Consider the following 18,088-nt stretch of genomic DNA (forward strand, 5'->3'; position numbering starts at 1 on the left):
ACCATGGCTATCAGTGGGGATTTCTGGTGTCCCAGAAGAGGTTTAATCCTGAGTTAAAGGGAAATAATCAATAATAAACCTAAAACAATAAAACTGGTTCTTTTATTATTTTAGGTTTAATTCACTAAAGAATAATTTATGTTTATTTTTCAGAAAATGCAAAATAACCAAAACAAATCCACAGATTTCTGTTTAATAGGTTCCCAGACTCAAAGGTAATGACGCATCAATGTATGAACCATGTATCAAAATAAAGAAACTACAAACATAATTGGAGATAAAGTATCTGAATTTCAGGAGCGGGACCACGCCTCCAAACACGCTCCTTCCGGTTCTCATCTATATATGTTCCCCCAGTTCTACAATCTGTTCATTCTCGTTTTCGTGCCCCACCGTGCTCCCTCCTCTTTTTAATTCTTTAAGTTCTTCACTTCTATTTAGTACATGGGGATCTGCCAGGTCTTCCGGCCTTCCCCAAACTGCAGCTCAATTCAAGTCTCAAGCCTCAAATAGGACGTGGGCCCAGCAAGTGAAACTTTAAGTAGCCATTTTTTTTTCTTTTGTTTCTCTCCTACGCTCTACTTCATCTCTCTCCACGAACCAACTACATAAATAAATGGCATCAGCACAGACCCAGTGAATCCTCCCAGCTGCAGTCACCACCCACGGAGAAAAAACTAGCAGCTGAAATGCAGACACAGCTGGCTCTCAGCTGGCGAATCCATCTGATAAACAATAAGAGACGAGGAAAATTCATACAGTAAGTCAACATATGGTGCCCATAGGAATTCTGTTAGCTGCAGTCTATGTGTCGTCTAGTGCAAAGTATATAGATCTTATTATTAAAAAGTGAGAACAACATTATAAATGTGTCTAGCAAAAAAGATTTTTCGTTCCTTAAAACTTTAAATTAAGATCAATGTTGGGCTTTCTGTAGAAACTGCATAAAGATAATAACTTCTTAAAAATATGTTGATTGCCAGAAAAATGTGTCTAACGTGTTACAGTAATCATAAATGATTCCAGAGCTATCAACGATTGCAGCAGTTCATATTTGACGTAACTATGAATTCTAAAGCCCAATCGTTTCCAAAAGCTCTTTGTTTCCCACCTCAATTGTTGTACTGTTCCTTTTTAGACTGGCATGCCCACTGAGTTGCTATAGTGACAGCAAGTGAAACCCAGACACTTGGAGTTAAAAAAACCATTTTTCCAAACATAAGAGCCAATTGACATTAATACCAACGTTTCTCAGCTGTGACCAAAAATATCTGGCAAAAAAAAAAAATAATCTGGGATGATCTTCTGTGAAACAAATCCCAGTAGGCTATAAATCAAACCAGTGGTACAGTGTCATGTTGCGGACCACAAATATATTACTCAGAAGAAAAAAAAATCCGGTTTGTAGAGTACGCTTGGGGGGTGTGATCGTGTGTACAGCGTCTCTTTATGTCTGTCTCCACGTTGGTTGAGTGTGGAGTAAGTGCATATGAGAGCATGAGGGTGGGAATGGATGTTTGTATATGTGTGTGCCTGTATGTCTGTGTCTATATGTCAGGTTGGGTGTCAGGCGCCACCTCTCTGGGGACATCTCAGGCCCTCCAAGGTATGGAGGCCTATCTCCCCCCACCACCACTTCCCCTGCCAGTGGCGGACCCCCTCAGACATCGGTGTGTTGGTGGTTCTTTGTGTCCGGGGATGGGCGTCCAGGTACACACCGGCTCACTCCTTGGCGGCCGCTTATCGGGGCCTGGAGCCTGGGGCTCGCTCGGGCCACTTCGGAGGTGGGGTGCCCCCGGCCTCTCGGCCTGGGGCTCGGTCACTCAGGCGCGGCTGGCTGCCGGCGGAGCTCACGGGCGCGTCACTGCAACTCCCCTTGGCTTCTGCTCCGCGGCTGCTGAGTGAGCCCTCATCTGGGACTCTCCTCAGCTCTTTCCGGGACAGTGGCGCAGCTGCCCCTCTGTTGGTCTTCCTTGGTCTCTTGTGTTCTGGGGGCCTCTGGATGTCTGGAGTTTTGATCTCCTCCATACCTGCTTCATGCCCTGGAGGACGGGGCTGTGGCCCCCCCACACCCTCTAGCAGATTATTACATGAAGGAACCTTTTTAAAAAACAAAAAACAAACGCGTCCATGCTCACAGGTGTACACACGGGTGATCACACCCACAAACTACACCCTTTTTGGCTCCTACCTCAAAGCACACTGTGTTCTGTTGATCTTATGTGCTGCACAATAATGTTTAACATTTAGTATTTACTGTCATATTCCCATATATCATTGTGATGTTGTTTATTCTATTACTCTTGTTCTCTTCTGCTTGTTTTCTTTTTTCTTTCTCAGCAGGTGACCCAGGTGATTGATATATGCATTTTTTTTTTCTCTGCCCGTTCTGTTGGTTTTTGTCTTTTGCCCTTCTCCCCCGTCCCTCTTCTCAGCTGTTTCTCTTTCCCTCTTTCTTTCTCCCCTTCTTTCCCCCAGTCAAGTCTGTCCCGTATTCAGTAAGTGAAAATAAAAAGAAAAAAAAGAAAAAGAAAAAAAAAGAAGAAAAAAAAAAGAAGAAAAAAAAATCTTAACCTAGTGCACCAACTAGTGGTTTTTTGAGATCATTAAATCATAAAATTAATGATTTTTTATAAATGTATTTCCTTGATTTTTATACGGAGGAGCTACTAACTTCTCTGGCCGCCTGTTGCAGGGTGTAATCATCCATATGATTCTTATTTTCATATTTTTATACCTGCCAACCTTTCAGAAGATAATACTCTGTTTAAACCACCTGTCTGTAAACCTAAAACACCAATTCCAAAAAGGGACACCAAATTTAAGTACAAACACAGCTGATTTTCATAAACAGAAAACCTGGAACTGTGGAACAACTTCATAACAACGTTCTTCAAAGTAAATCTATGAAGACTTCATCTCATTATGTCATCATCTGCAGTACACAAAATCATGCAAGAGTCCAGGAATCTGAAGAAATCTCTATGTGCACAGGACAAGGTAGACTGGATACTGGTGATCTTCAGGCCCTGCATTAAAAAGATGTAAAAATTCTGTCATGGAAATCACTGCACGTGTGCAATCACTGTCCATCAACACAGCTTGCCATCCACAAATGCAGGTTAAAGTTCTGTCACCGAAAGAAGCTGTATGTGAACGTGATCTAAAAATGGCACGTTCTTCTCTGGCCTAAAGCTAACTTAAAATGAATGAACTTTGCCTATGAAATGGGCAGTTTGAACATCTGGAAAAGGACCATCTATGCTGAACGATATATAGAAGTCTTAGATAAGTACACCCTCCCATCCAGGCAACAACTTTCTCAGGGACGGTCTTTCATATTTCAGCAAGACACTGTTAAGACATACTGCATCTATTACAATAACATGGCTTTGTAGGAGAAGAATCTAGGCACTGAGTTTACCTGCCTCATTGTAGATTTTTACTTTGAACGGGGGTTGTATTTGTCTAAATACAACACCAACCACAAAAAGTCACTTGTATAGCATAAAAAACCCAACAACTTTTACCTCATGTTTCAAATGACACAAATGTGACCAAAAAAGCAACACTACCACTCCATAGTCAGAGAGACTGCTGAAATTGAACTCAGGTTTCTGCTACGCTGTTTTCTTTCTCCTCCACCTCCTGATTCCTGATCTTTCCAAATTACAACTGAGCTCTAACAAGCCCTACTATTAAAATGTGTTGCTTTGGCTAAACTCATGTAACAAACTGCTGACACACAAGGCTTTACGTGTGCCTTAAAGTTGACGCTTTCATCATGAATTGCAGCCTTTATAAGGAGCTTATAGGAAGCTGCAACTATTCTCATCCCTCTCATCCCATTTTCATGAGAGCAGGCTGTACCACATTCTTAACCCAGGGGGGTGAAAGACTGCCATTCAATAATGGTTCCTTTTGGCACCGTTTGGCTGAGGCTCTAGCAATATTGGATTTTGTGTCTTAATGGTTTTCATTCAAGGATCAAAAAGTCAGCAGTAGGATATTTTGGGCTTTGATTTGTTACGTTTTGAGTCACTCTTCAGGGTTGAGCGGTAAAAACTACCGTGTTACTTTTAGAAGAAGGTAGTAGTTTGGGTCAAAATATGCTGGATACTAAAATAGTCCATGTGAGATGAGCTGGAAGGCACAGATCTATCTCAGTATTCTCTAAACCCAGCACATCAGGCAGGAACGCAAGTATGTGACAGCAGTATTTGACACTCTGAGATCGATGCGCTCGCTCATCAGTTTGTACAGACCTAACTAAAATCCATTTGAATACTTTCGATGTGTCTTATTTGTAACAGCACTGAGCAGACTGTGACACAGATTGTTATGAGAGGAAAACGAGTGGGAATAGTAGAAACATGTGGTAAGAAACTGGCACAAAAAAAAAAAAAAGAACTAACGTTTTCTTTGTTTCAGAAACGAATCTCTATATTTACACTGTGATTAGTGCCCATGGGCAAAATACAGAGCTGAATTTGACCCCGATGAACTCTAATGGGGAATGTCTGAGTGTTTGTGTGTGTGTGAGCGCGAGTGTGGGTGGAAGTATCATCCTCCATGGATGTGCTCTCCCTAGCTGCCCTACTCCTCACTCACTGCTCTCTTATGTTCACTCAGCTTTTTAGTGCCGCCATATTCAGCGTAGAATACCTGAAGTATGAAGCATGTTTGCAGGAATGCATAATGTGCATGTTTAAATGTAACATACACAAGACAGTCCCAGTGCATCATACCTGAATCACAAAACATTATGCATCTGCATTGTGTGTTGTCCCTGCACAAGCATGCTAGAAAGAATAACACAGCACAGCCATTGTCAGCCTCACACCTGAGAATGTGATAGCATTGTGCAAAATGTTTCCATGATACTTCCATGACAGCTTGGTCTCACAGGCAGCTGCTGTTTCAGCAAGAAAATGGACCACCCTGAGTCTGCAGTGCCACTGCAAAGCCCTGCATGGGCATGCATGCACTGCTGCAGGTGCAATCACAGTGATGCATCAGAGAAAAGTGAGTTATTCTTCAAAGCACAAAGCCACCAATGGTCAAAATGCCAAAGTCAAGCCTTCAAACATTAGTCCACAAACCAGTTATTTTATTTTATAAAGCCAAAATCTATCTTCATATGAATGCCTGACAGCATCTCCTAAGTCATCAAGTCAGAATCCAGTATTGCAGGGTGAAAAACAAGCCCAAATCATGTGTAAACCCTAGAAATGGCTGTGTGGGAAAATTCCAGTAGATCAGCAGTTTCTGAAATAATCAGACGAGCCAACCTGAGACCAGGAACCATGCCACCTTCAGTCACTTAAATCCCCTTTCTGCTCAGAACCTTAACGTGACCATACTGACACGCCTAAATGCACTGGGTTGCAGCTACAGTATGTAATTGGATGATTGTATATGTGCGTTAATGAGCAGTTGGCCCAATAAAGCTGCCCATAAAGTGGCCATGTTTATACTTTGCTCAAAACACTTACTATCAGTTTCTCCATGCACGCAAAAAATAAATAAATACATACACCATAAATGCTAAACATTTTACTTTGAAACTGAAATATTTCATCTTACATCTGACAAAAAGGCTGCACACACTGGACAGTGTTGAGAATAGTTTTTGCTACCAATCTCCCACTTACACTCGACAATACACACTTGCACTTACAAAGTAAAGCCCCCGTTCTCTCTGGAGTTACTTATTTCTTTGTCCGCAGGCCTACAAACAGGAAGCACATCCTATGTGTTGATTCTACAGACTACACAAACACACACGGGATGTACATTCAATCTCAGCTGCTGTGGAATAGGAATGCTCATAATGGTCAGCCTCTACTCTGTTTTTATCTCCCTCCGGAGGATGTTCACAAATAATTTCACATGATTTTGGCTTTTTTCATTTCAGCAGCTTCCCAAAGGGGAATCTAAAAATGAACACTCATATCCAACTTAGCCACACCAAAGCTTTCTCCTGCACACTTTGCCCAATTTATTCAAGTCATATTTTGAGAAGAAGGTCATCTGCTGTAAAGGAGCCTGCGCTGTGTGAAAGCGTTTGAAGTTGAGGAATGATTTATGCAGTGACACAAGGAAAGAAGAGTTTCCCAACTTTTGGAAATCTACTTCAGGTTTTTCACACAGAATTGAAAAGCACAGATTTCACAGACACTTGCACGTACCGACACGTACACACAGAGCAGCGTAAGGAAGCTTTCTGACAGGCAATGAGCTCATGAGATCTGAATGTCTTCCTGTGGTGAATGCTTTTCTGTGGCTTTCTCACAACTATTCCCCTATTTTCCTCTATTTTCTCACACTTTTTTGTCAGCTCCTGCTCCTCATGCAACTTGCTCCCCTATGTTAATTCTTTTATCTGCTCCATTTAGAGTGAATATTTAAAGAAAAAAGCCTAATTCTGGATTTAGCATTCTTAATCCACTAAGCTGTTGTGTATTTTTCCTGCTTCAGGAAAAGCAGGTTTTGGTGTTGCTAGGTTAGTGATTTAGCATTTAGTTTAATGTTCCAGTCTGTGTGTCAAGGTGTGTGTGTTAGTTAGTGAGCATGCAGGGTAAACATTACCCCTGACAAATGGCCAGTGGTCTAAATCAGACTCAATTAAGATTTATGGTGGGCGAGGTGCCGCTACTTAAGAATTTAGGCAGTTTGAGTGTGGATTTCTGTGTGTGCGTGTGTCAGCCTTCTCTGCAGCAAGTGTTTATTTTCTCTTTCACTGGGACATGTTAAGTCCCTATTATCAGCATGTCTACTGAGAAAAAAAATATCTAGCTTCCATACCTTGAAATAGATCTGGAATTGCTTTCTGCTATAAGAGACTTAACTGCCGTACAGTTAAAAGCAGAAGCTGTACCATAAACACTCTGAAAATGGCTTTCAGACGTCTTTCCCACCACATGTGTGCTTGACATTAGAGCAGCGTGGGCCTCCTTCATAATTGGGGTGTTTGCAGATATGTAATTGCAAACACACTCAACACAGCTGGAATGCTGCTTTGAATTATATTCGATTCGTGTCAGGAAGTTAGATGTAAAGCCTTCGCTTGAGACTAAAGTGCATTTATATGCGTGCACTCGCGTACTTTATGAGGACTGAGATTTAGATGTAAGCGTATTTGTGTGCCCTGTTGGGCCAGACATCATTTATCACCACATGGTGTTAGCTGAGGATCATTTTTACTGGTCTGTAAAGGAACGAAAAAACAAAACAGGGGGTACACCAGGGGCCGCTCTTGCCCCTCCCTATCTTGGTCACTCATCTCTTCCCTCAGCGTCCCTCTGTCCTTCTTCCCGCCCCCTCACCAGTCCTGGCAGACTGCCCTTTCTGTGGTAACTTACCAAAAACAAGTGGACCATTTAAGGGATTTCAGCTTTTTAATCAAGCGGGTATTCAAGAGAACAGTGCTAATGGTCTGTGGAAAAAATTTCTAAAGTGGCACCTTTCTTTAATGCACTGTGGCACATTTGGATAGTCTGATAAATGCTCAGAAATTGCTTAAAATTTGAAACAGAATTCTTTCCATCTGTGCTTTTACTGCCCAGCGTCTCTGGCTGGAGGTCATTTGGCAGATCAAGGGCTGGGTGACCTCAGTCTTCTGAAGAGGTTTGTTTCTTTCACAGAGAATTCCCGTTGTGGCTAATATGACTCTCCCATGTGTCCTATGGACAGAGAGTAAAACTAAAACTGACAGGAAGGTAACTCTGGGCAACGATCAATGCTGAAGCGAGCGTCTGTTGCCCCCTGCATTGCTGGAGGACTCTGAAGAGGTCTTTTATGAAGCAAACCAAAGGCCGAGTGGTTTCACTGTCTGAGCACGGAGTAGCTGTGAGCCACAAGGTTTTTTTTGGCTAAAGCCTTAATTTTGAGGTAAAAACACAGCAGGTAAACTGTTTAATTTTTTTTTTTCATTTGCTGGTATTACCAGATCTCTAATATTCTATGCTCATGATAGTAATTTGTGTTTCCCATCAGCCTACGCATAACACGTCTGCCAGTTCACATTTGTGCCATCCCATCTATGTCCACGGGCTCATCACACACACAGACGGACACGTAATCACACAGCAAATGAGAACATAGTGTCCAGATATAGTAATGATAATTTCAAGCTGTTCCCTGATGTGGTAGCAAGCGCAAGTATGCTTTCTGCGCTGCCTGCTGAGAGCAGCATGCTGTGTGCAGAACGAAGCAGCTCGCTCAAGAAAAGCATTGTTTTAATTTTTTATGTCTTTTCTAATCTGTGGATAAAATGTGAAATAACTCATCACAGCATTTATGATTTGGTATGCTGACCTCTAATGGATTACCCACAAAATATCTTTAAGGTGATTTCTGGTGGAAGATAAAAGATACAACTCCTAAACTGAATAAACTTCTATAATTGAATGCTGTATAATTGTAAGTGTATTAATTACTCTGTGAGAAGCACATGTTTTGCTTTACTTATTTATTCTTTCTTTTTCTCTTTTTTTGGGGGTAAAACACACTAAAACACTAGTTTCCTGTTAGGGATCCATCAGAAAGTGTTTCATAACAATGAGGCTTTTCTGTGTGGATTTTGCATGTTTTCCCTGTACTTGTTTGGGTTTTCTCCCAGTCCTTCCTTTTACTCCAAAAGCCCATAGATGCAAACGTGATAGATTAATCTGTGATTCTAAATTAGCCTGGTCAATAGTGAATGGTCAGTCTCTGTGTGCTTGACCTGCAACAGAGTGGTCACATGTCCACAGTGAGCACTGCAACTCACGCAATGTGGTCTGAATACGACCAAAGTTGCGAGGATGACTAAAACTGCTTCACACTGGAAGCAATTTGCTTGTTGTATTGCTTTGAAGATGACAGCTGGTCACATGTGGGTATTTTTCATATGTCAGTCAACGGTACTCTATGCTCTCACAATAACTAACGCGTTATTAAGTAACGCGTTACAGTAACGCGTTACAGTAACTACGTTATTGTTGTAGTAACGAGCACGGTAACTAGTTATTATGCCAAAATCAGGAACGCGTTAAACGTTACTGGGATTTAGATAGGGTCGTTATTTGTTACTTCGTGTGGTGGCTATCGCGGAGCTTCCACAGATTCAGTAACATTAGCAAGTGGTGGAGGCCAGCAGGTGGAAAAGGGATGCAGGAGGAGCAGAGACCCGAGGCGACCGCTGGTCCGAGTGTCAGGAGAACTGAACTTCAGGTAAGAAGTTATGACCTGCAGTCTATCTGGGTCAGATATAAACCAAGTTTAGGTGCAGTTTATTTTCGTTATGCTGACTTTTTCGTACTGCGTACTAGCTAGCATGACAGAGTTTTATACAGCTGGGTGGGTGCTATGATGTTACTGATGTTGAACTTTATTTTGTTCATGGGGTTAATTATTAGAGTTGCCAACCATCCCCTAAAAAATGGAATCGTCTCGTATTCAGAGAAAATATTACGCGTTTCGTGTTGAGGTGAAAAGGAACACAGTTTGTCCCGGACTTCAGCTACAATGAAAAAGACACAAAGCTGGAGTTATTCTGTGTCTTTGCTGCACAGCTGCCTCTTCTTCTCTCATTCTCTCCCCTCTCTCGCCTGTTTCTACTTCAATCATGAAACTGATCAATGATCAGCTGATCGGCTTTCCTCTCTTGTTTGTTTATCGCTCACTTTGCGCCAGAAAGAAGAAACCAGCGGATGTCGCGCTAAACAACAGTAGCACGTTTAAGCTTGATCAGCTGTTGTTAGAATTTATTTAATATTAATTTCTAGTATCAGCTGATGTTTGCTGGAGCCACAGCTGTAAAGCTGTTGGTCATGATATCGGTTTGGTTATGTGGTGAGAGGGAAACATGAAGATGAAACCAGGAGATGTCCTTACTGGATCATCAGAGCTGAACAGGTGATGGAGAAACAGGTTTACCTTTTAGGTGACATGAATGAGTTGAAGGGAAGTTATGAACTGTTTCTGAGAGACAAATAACACCAGGATCCTTTTTTATGTAGCTGACAGCTGGTAACTGTGCAGGGGCGGGTCTAGCAAAGTGTTGCCAGGGGGGCCAGGTAGGGCATTAACAGGGAGAGGGGGACACAAAGAAGTACTTTTCTTTCTTATTCCCATTTAAAATGTATAGCTTTTAAAAAATTATTATCTGAATCTTACAACAAACGATTGATAGATTGATGCATATATTCCATCAAAACTGTGTACATCACTGTCACAACAGCGTTTGTTTTCATTCAAAGGCTTTATGATTATTGCTATAATGGTGGGTCAGTCTCTAGTCAAAAGGTTTTTTGTCCCAGGCCAGCCCTGTATGCAGCTCATCTGCAGTCTGGTGTTATCTACATCTTCCTATTCGGAAGGCAGAATTTCCGAGTTCTGAGTACAATCGAAAGCACCACGACTGCAGTTTTCGTTTTGTATGTAAAAAGCGCACATGACGCTGTGACGTAGGCTAGAATCAGGGCAGCGGTCAACGACGGTCCAGGTGTGGGATTTCTCTCGTGGAAATATGCACATTATTTTTTCCTTTGTATTGGTAGGTGGCACAGTGCACTTGTGGCAAGTAAGCAAGCTAGAAGACTGGCAATCTTGCTGGGTATCCAGTTACGGATGCAACACATTAACAAGAGAATTCTGAGTAAAACCAAAGTTACTTCCCCTAGTAACTAGTTACTTTGAAAGTAACAAGTAACTTGAAGTAACTGAGTTACTTTTGATAGAAGGAACTAGTAATGTAACTAAGTTACTAATTTAAAGTAACTTACCCAACACTGGTGGTCTGCTGTTTGGACTTAAAGTAAGTATCCACCAGAGCTTAAATACATTTTTGAAGATATTTTGGAATCTCAGTGGACACAAATTGATATCAAGGCAACTCTCAAAAACTAGTTGAACAAGACTAATGGGAGCCAGCACCCTTTAGTATTAGATTAGAGATAGTTATATTAAAAAAAAACTCCAAGAAAGTTTTCCAAAAGTCTGGAAAACTATTGCTGAGTTCAAGATAAAAAAAATAAAAAAAAATCAGAAAAATTAAAAGAAAGTCTTGATCCTTGGTTTCAAAACATAAAGGAATGACGTTTGACTCAAGATTTTTGCACAGTACTGTACATACTTACTTGTTGTATGTGTTTATTTTCACAGCACTGATTTTTAGACTCAGCTTCTGAGTCTTCTGACTCACTTACATGTGGTTGCAAAAGTACTTCCGGTCCTATAAAAGTCTATTGGACCTCTGTAAACACTATTATTGACGGCATGGCCTCAGTCACTTATTTTAGGTTATATTGAATAAAAATTTGAGTCCATTTTGCAAATGTTGTACATATGTTTCAGAAAGGAGGATTATCTGGGATATTATTGGCTAATGACTGATGATTAACAAGTTAAGCATACAGTTTTGCAGCCAGAACAACAAAATAGCAACGCCCATAAAAATCGAGTTTTCAAAGTGGGACTTCACAAACCTAATGTTTGCCTTTTACTGTTTAATTCATTTTAAATATGTTAAAAAATATCTGTTATTTTTAAACGATATGTTTTAATATTGACTGTCAAAAAATGAATATAATTAATTTCGCAGTGCTGCATGGTATGTCTGTATAACAGCTGCTACACTTAGGATTTTTATAACATTCATAAAAGTAAAGCATTGAGGCAGGAAAAATAAATTTTGTGTCTGTTACAATAGAGTACAGGTTGAGATTGATTTAATGGGACACTGAGTCGAAGATCGATTTTAACTGGTGGTTTCAACAGAGCTTTCAAATGGAGTGAGTGAAACCTACATTTGGCGATTTTGACAAACTCAACATTTCTCTACACATTTTGTGTGCTCGCAAAACTGAAATGTTCTTATTTAATTCTGATTCACCCCTTTAGCAATTCAATTCACCTCTCCACAGAAATAACACGTTAAGCAGACTTAACAGATGGTTTCCTCTTCCTGAGCCCGGATCTGCTGGAGAGTTCTTCCTGTTAAAAGGGAGTTTTTCCTTCCTACTGTCTCCAAGTGTTTGCTCATAGAAGATCATCTGAGTGTTTTCTCTGTATTACTGTAAGAGCTTTACCTCAAAATATAAAGCACCTTGAGTGACAGTTGCTGTGATTTGGAGCTATATAAATAAAATTAAATTGATTAGAAAAGTTTATGTTGGGTCCCACCCACTTAATTTTGTCAGCGTTGTGTCGCCTTTATTTGCTTGAAGTTTCTGAAAATCTTCACTATCTATGGTCTTTAGTCTCCACATTGCTGCAAGTTGCTTCCAGTGTGTACATACCTCTTAAAAACTCAGGGATGGATCGATTTCAAATGAAAACAAACATGAAGGGGAGACGAGTAGATATTTCTAAAATAATTCTTTTGCATTTTGAGAAAAAACTCTACTAAGTTGTAGATCACTTGCTCCTTAGCAACTCTGTAGCGTAAAAATATTGCTGTAGAATAGTTGCACACAGGGCATTAATTCTGCTCGTAAACCAACAGCATAATAAAGTCATACAGTTTAGGGATGCCCTCAGGTATTTACAAATCATATCAATCTGAGGTATTATGCTATTTGGTAGCATAATAGCTGGTAGCATTTGGCCCAAAGAAATTATTCTAAAGTGTCAGTCTTTGAAAGCTAAAGAGCTTATGGCTCTGTCTCACAGAGAACTCAGTCCAGTGAGGCCATGTTTGAAAGCAAAGGCTGTGGATTTAAACGTGCAATGACCTATTTTCTCTGTCAGCATTTTAAAAGACTGAACGGTAGCTTCTCACTCTGTCAGCTCAATGTGAAAGCAACGCACTTCTTTGACCTTTACAATGATCATTTTCTGGTTGGTGGACCTTCTTCATAGCAACCGCTGTTTCTCAATTACATCCAGGAGTTCCTGTAGTTCCGGCAACTTTCATTACCCTCAAATCAAATACATACTTTTTATGGAATGAACAATAACAAGTATAGCTATTTTTGGTTGTTAGATAAATCTAAAGTCATATATAACCACTGTATTTCTTCTTTTGTCCTACTTAATAGGATAAGGATTAAAATGTTTATAATGTACTAAAATAGAGAAAATAGATTTTAACAGCCCTTGCGGTGTTGATTAATATTTTTAATAATCAAATATGCAGATGTGCTCTTTGATGTTTAGAAATGATCCACATTCTGTTGTGTTTTTGACATGCTGGTGCTCAGGAGGCAGCATAAGTGAGCTGTGCTTCACTGCTGTTTAAAGAGAGCATTACTGCAACTGTGTAAATATCTACACTCTTATTTCAGCTCCACACTTTTTAAATAAACAGCGAGGAAAGGCAATGCAGATCTTGGTCTGATACTAAAGAGGAATCTCAAGGCTTTCCTGTCCACAATATTGTCAGTCTGCATCTATGCGCTGAGGGGAAGAAGGGTGTTTAGCCCCGTCAGCATAGAGGCCCTTGTCCTGTATCCTTCCCAAGGTGACTTCTCTGCTGTTGGCAGGCAGAGCCATGAACACAGCTCCCAAGACTCTCCCTCTCTCTTCTCTTTCTCTCCCTTCTTCTCCCACACACCCATCAGCGTTTAGATACCACCGGGTAAAACGCTTTCATACCTTTTTTTTTTTTTTAACAAAGATGTCAAAGCATGTTTTTTTTTTCAATTTTTTTCTCTCACTTCCTCCTCCTCACATCATTTCCATAATTACAGGTAAGAAAAAAGCGTCATATTCATTACATTTCTTTTCAGTGCTTTGCGTCTTGTCTACAGTCAGATTTTGGTTATGGCTAAGTGCCAACACATGAGCACCTGACCTTTTCCTCTTTCAGTTCTCATAGTGGAGAACGTCCACCTACTCAGCAGCACACACACACACACACACCTCCCACACAAACTCTCTCTCACACACAAACACTCACACACATACACTGGCAGCAAAATTGTGCTTTGAGAGCAACTGTCTGTGAATCTGTGCAGGTTTGTGTTGGAGATTGCATCCTGGAAATGCAGACCTCTTCATTTTCTATTACCAACACTTTTTGGTGGAACATGGAGGTGTGTGACCACGATTGTGTGTAAATAGGCCATTATCCCATGTCTACAGTAGGTCATCTATTTCAGTCCAGGTTAATTCTCTACATGGGAGAAGGTGTGCTAATTTCCTCTCTCTGTCTGTCTGTCTCTCTCTCTGCATGTGTGTGTGTGCTAAATTGATTAAGAGGATTCGAGTCGCCGATGAACGTCAACACAAACTACGACCACCAGCACACACTTAGGTGCACATGAACTCTTACCCTACTTTAAGATTAGCTTTAGGCTGCTAATACACACAAACACATTTGTTGTCAGTTGAGAGAACAGCATAATGCCCCAAAGTATATCCCCAGAGGATGCACCATTATTCCCACCATATTTGTTTGCCTAACCCCACCCCTTCACCTAACTTTAACCAAAAAGTCTTTATTTTCAGATTTGTCTAATCCTTAATAAGGCTAGAGTTCCCCTGATGTCTGAACAACATTTTTTGCATTTTACTTTTACACTTGTTCATTAGGCAGATTATTTCACTCCAATCACTGGACAAACGTAAATATAATCCAAGGCACATCAGATCAGGGTGAAGTCACACTGATGCCACTAACAGTTGAGATGTGTTTACATGTGAAGGACTTGGACTAAGCATCCATGTAAGGTATAATTTGCTAAAAGTAATCTTTCTGCATATTAGTGTTACATGTGATTATTCGTGAAAGCAACCACAGAGCTTTCAAACATGCTTTATTCCCACAGTTGCTAGCAAACAACATAAATTGCTTTCAACCTCATGATTTGATTCTCGTGTTTTATAATGAAAGAAACATGCCAAACATGTTAACAGCCCATTATTAGCACCACATCAGTCCAATATGCATGATAACAGCTTGCAAAGCATCTGCTTTGTTACTAGACGCCAGGCCTCCTACTGGATTGCATCTTGGACTTTTTGAATGAACTTTAAATAGTTTCTATGCGGATAAAAATAAGACTTCTCATCCCAGAATGAACTGTTGCTGACCCGTAATGTAATGCAGTTAGGGTAAGAGAATGTCAATTATTGTAGTCTTATTAAAACCATACATGACACACATCCTCAGGCAGCAACATCCTGACAACCAGCTTCTATACAGGAACTCCAACACTACTCAAAAACACACATGCATGAGAAAAAATAATGCTTTCGGTCTCCTCAGCGCATCCCTGAGCCAAATTGTGTGGAGATCCTAAAAGTTGTTCCAGATCCGAAGCGGTCTTACCTTTGTGACAGTCATGCAGAATCAGTGGGTGAGGAGCAGGCCGGTGTCCCCTTCAAGCAAAGAGCAATGCCGCAGGAGTGGCAAAGTGATGAGGAGGAGAGGAGGGCAGCTCTGCTGAATATGCACACAAGGAGAGGGAGGGAGAGAGACAGAGAGAGAGAGAGAGAGGAAAGAGGAGGGGACAGACAGGTTAGTGTGTCTGGCTCACTAAGTACGGAAGGGCTGATTGCTGCTGCAGTGAAGTAATGGCTGGCAGTCGACATGTGGTTGGTTACTACAACAGGGAAGAGCTCCCTGCTAAGATACACCCCTCCCTCCTCCCTCCCCAGCTGCCCGCACGCACACACAAACACACACACATGCGGATGATGTGCTCAAAGCCTGACTGCACTACTCTCTCTCACTGTCTATCACAATATGATTAGTGATGGGCTAATACAGATTACTGATTATTAGCAGTGAGGCAAGGCTGCGGGAGGAGGCGGGAGCAGAGACCCCGGGATAGGAGAGGACTGCAGAAATAGAGACGGAGGGAGGGAGGGGAGTCAGATGCTGTGTCGCAGTCTGCTACTCAGGCATGGAGCCGGCTGCACGTCATCTGCCGTGTGCGTGTGTGTGCCTAAGTGTGTGAACGACACAGGAAATAATGAGGGGAGACAAGAGTCTGTTAGATATTTGCACCAAGTTCAGACTACACTGAAGGGATGTTAATTCTACATATAAAACCATAAAGGAGTCCTTGGCAGATACAAATGGACACACAGGTAAAAGTTGTAGAAGCTCCACCTTGGAGGACACCAACTAATCTAATATTCATGCATGCTATAACCTAATGGTGAACCGTGGCAGAACTTAGCTTTCAGTGGATATCGTCATCTGGTTTTGCCAAATTATTTTGTTGTAAATGAAAGCATTACAAACCAAGAAAAACATTTGATGAGGAACATAAGTGATCATCAGTCACATTTGGCCCTAATGCTAACAACACCTCACTGCCTTATTACTCCAATTACTTTAACTTTGATTGATTTTCTCAAAGAAATTTGAGAGTCTATGACGTCTTCACTTTGGAGTACGTTTCTTAGCATTTCTCACCCTGAGTGTCTCAGTGTAGTAGCACAAAGGCATCCACCCACACTCACAGAATAACAGATCTTTGTCATACTAACTGGCTGAATAGAGGGATGCTAGAGACAGGCCAAGATTCCAGCTCAGTTACCATGGCTTAGATTCCCGAATAGCTGAGTGAGAGTCTTCTCTAGTGGCTGCGAGCCACAACACAGTCTTTGTTTTGCCCATTTATGTGTAACTACTTGCGTTTATGTGCGTGCGTGTGTGTACTGTAAGTGTCTGTACATGCTGGAGTTAAGGTTACTGAGACAAAGAGAGTCCCGAGTGAACGCAGTTTTCTTTCTCAGTCTGTTTTTTATGTCACTCATATATCTGCGTCACTTTGCTCCTAATTCTCAGAGTTTTAGGAGTGTCATCTATGGCCCAACTCTCAGCATTTCCTGTCTGGAACAATAGTATTTCCTGTGTCTGTTTGCATACTTTGGGTGGAGGAGAGGGTCTTTCAAATATAGAAGAAAATATCTGGGGGATGGGAGTTGAAATCAGCATGATTTTAAACATGATGATTTTATTTATATCAGGATTTACTCAGTTTATGATCACACATCATAACTAATTAGCATTTCTGAGATAAATGATGAAATTTGAGAAAATTTGGGATTTTAGCCCATGGTCATTTCTGTAACACAGTGCGAAACTTGCATCTCTTGCCACTTCTTAATTCAGGCTTTTGGAGGTAAGTAAATTTTCCACTTTACACCATATAAAATGTGTGGGAGGAAAAGACATCATCCACAGGGTGGAGGTGGCAAATCCTGTGACCATTAAATCTGAAGGTGCCACCGTGGCTCATATGTTCCACCATATGTCTACATGCTTCTACTCAAAGAAACAGAAGTGGAAAGAACTTGTCTTCATTAACGGTGACAGCTAACATGCACGGATGTGAACAACATTAGGTTTGAAAAATGCAATAATAAACAACAGCAGTCAGTTGATCTGGCCTAGCTATGCTCTCCAAAGAGGAAGAGGATGTATTTTACCAGGTCTGTTATGCATTAGGAGCTTAATTTCCTTATTGTTTAGCAGTCTAACCCTCTGAAGGCTTTTCGAGGAATTCCATATTTGATGTTTTGCTTCCACCTTGTGGTGAAACAATATCATTACCTCCAGGTAATAGTCTGGTCCTACTAAACATGGCATTTGTTTTAAGTTTTCATCAACTTTACACAGAGGCTTTAAGGGTCTTTATCAGTGGATGATTTTCAAATAAATTTCTCGCTTTATAAGCAGTGGAAGTGTACTGGATATAAGCATTGCTATTATCATTCCTTCTGTTTTTAATAGGAAACCGGGAAAGCCTTGCTTACATATGCAGTAGCTTCTCCAGCAAAAATACCTTTTACTTGTGCCATGGAAACTATTCAAATTTAATCATATTAACAGAAGTGGTGCATTTAGGCCTACAAGTTTAACACCACGTTTCTAAGCTAACAGTTAATGTTAGCTTAGCTTAAACCTTGAAGCTTCATAGCTCATAGAGGGTATACATGATATACTGGTGGTGAGGACAAAAAGTGTAAAAGTGTAAGTAGTTATGGAGGTTATACAGTGATGTTTTTGGTTGGGATGTTTAAGGAAGTGATAACTGGTTAACTGAGTTAAATATGTATGTGGCTTTCTCTTTCTCTCTTTAGCTGAGCATCATCTAGTTTCAAACCTCAAAAAGGATAATAAATAATGTGTCAAAATAAATAA

General features: G+C 40.8%; 1 protein-coding gene across 3 annotated transcripts in view; it reads right to left on the minus strand.

The window, feature by feature from the left end:
- Positions 1-15,513, minus strand: part of coro2ba (coronin, actin binding protein, 2Ba) — a 54,661-nt gene extending 39,148 nt beyond the window's left edge. For all 3 annotated transcript variants that reach the window (XR_015129123.1, XR_015129122.1, XM_086292805.1), the window contains exon 1: positions 15,260-15,513. Coding sequence is in view for 1 of the 3 variants with exons in the window: in XM_086292805.1 (XP_086148931.1) it covers positions 15,260-15,274 (15 nt within the window). In the remaining 2 variants the exon portion in view is untranslated. The remainder of the gene's footprint in view (positions 1-15,259) is intronic.
- Positions 15,514-18,088: the final 2,575 nt, after the last annotated feature.

This window comes from Aulonocara sp. 'chitande type north' Nkhata Bay, linkage group LG1, assembly GCF_057382095.1.
Source record: "Aulonocara sp. 'chitande type north' Nkhata Bay isolate Kocher_YH1m ecotype deep benthic linkage group LG1, A_spYH_male_GT1.1, whole genome shotgun sequence".
NCBI lineage: Eukaryota > Metazoa > Chordata > Actinopteri > Cichliformes > Cichlidae > Aulonocara > Aulonocara sp. 'chitande type north' Nkhata Bay.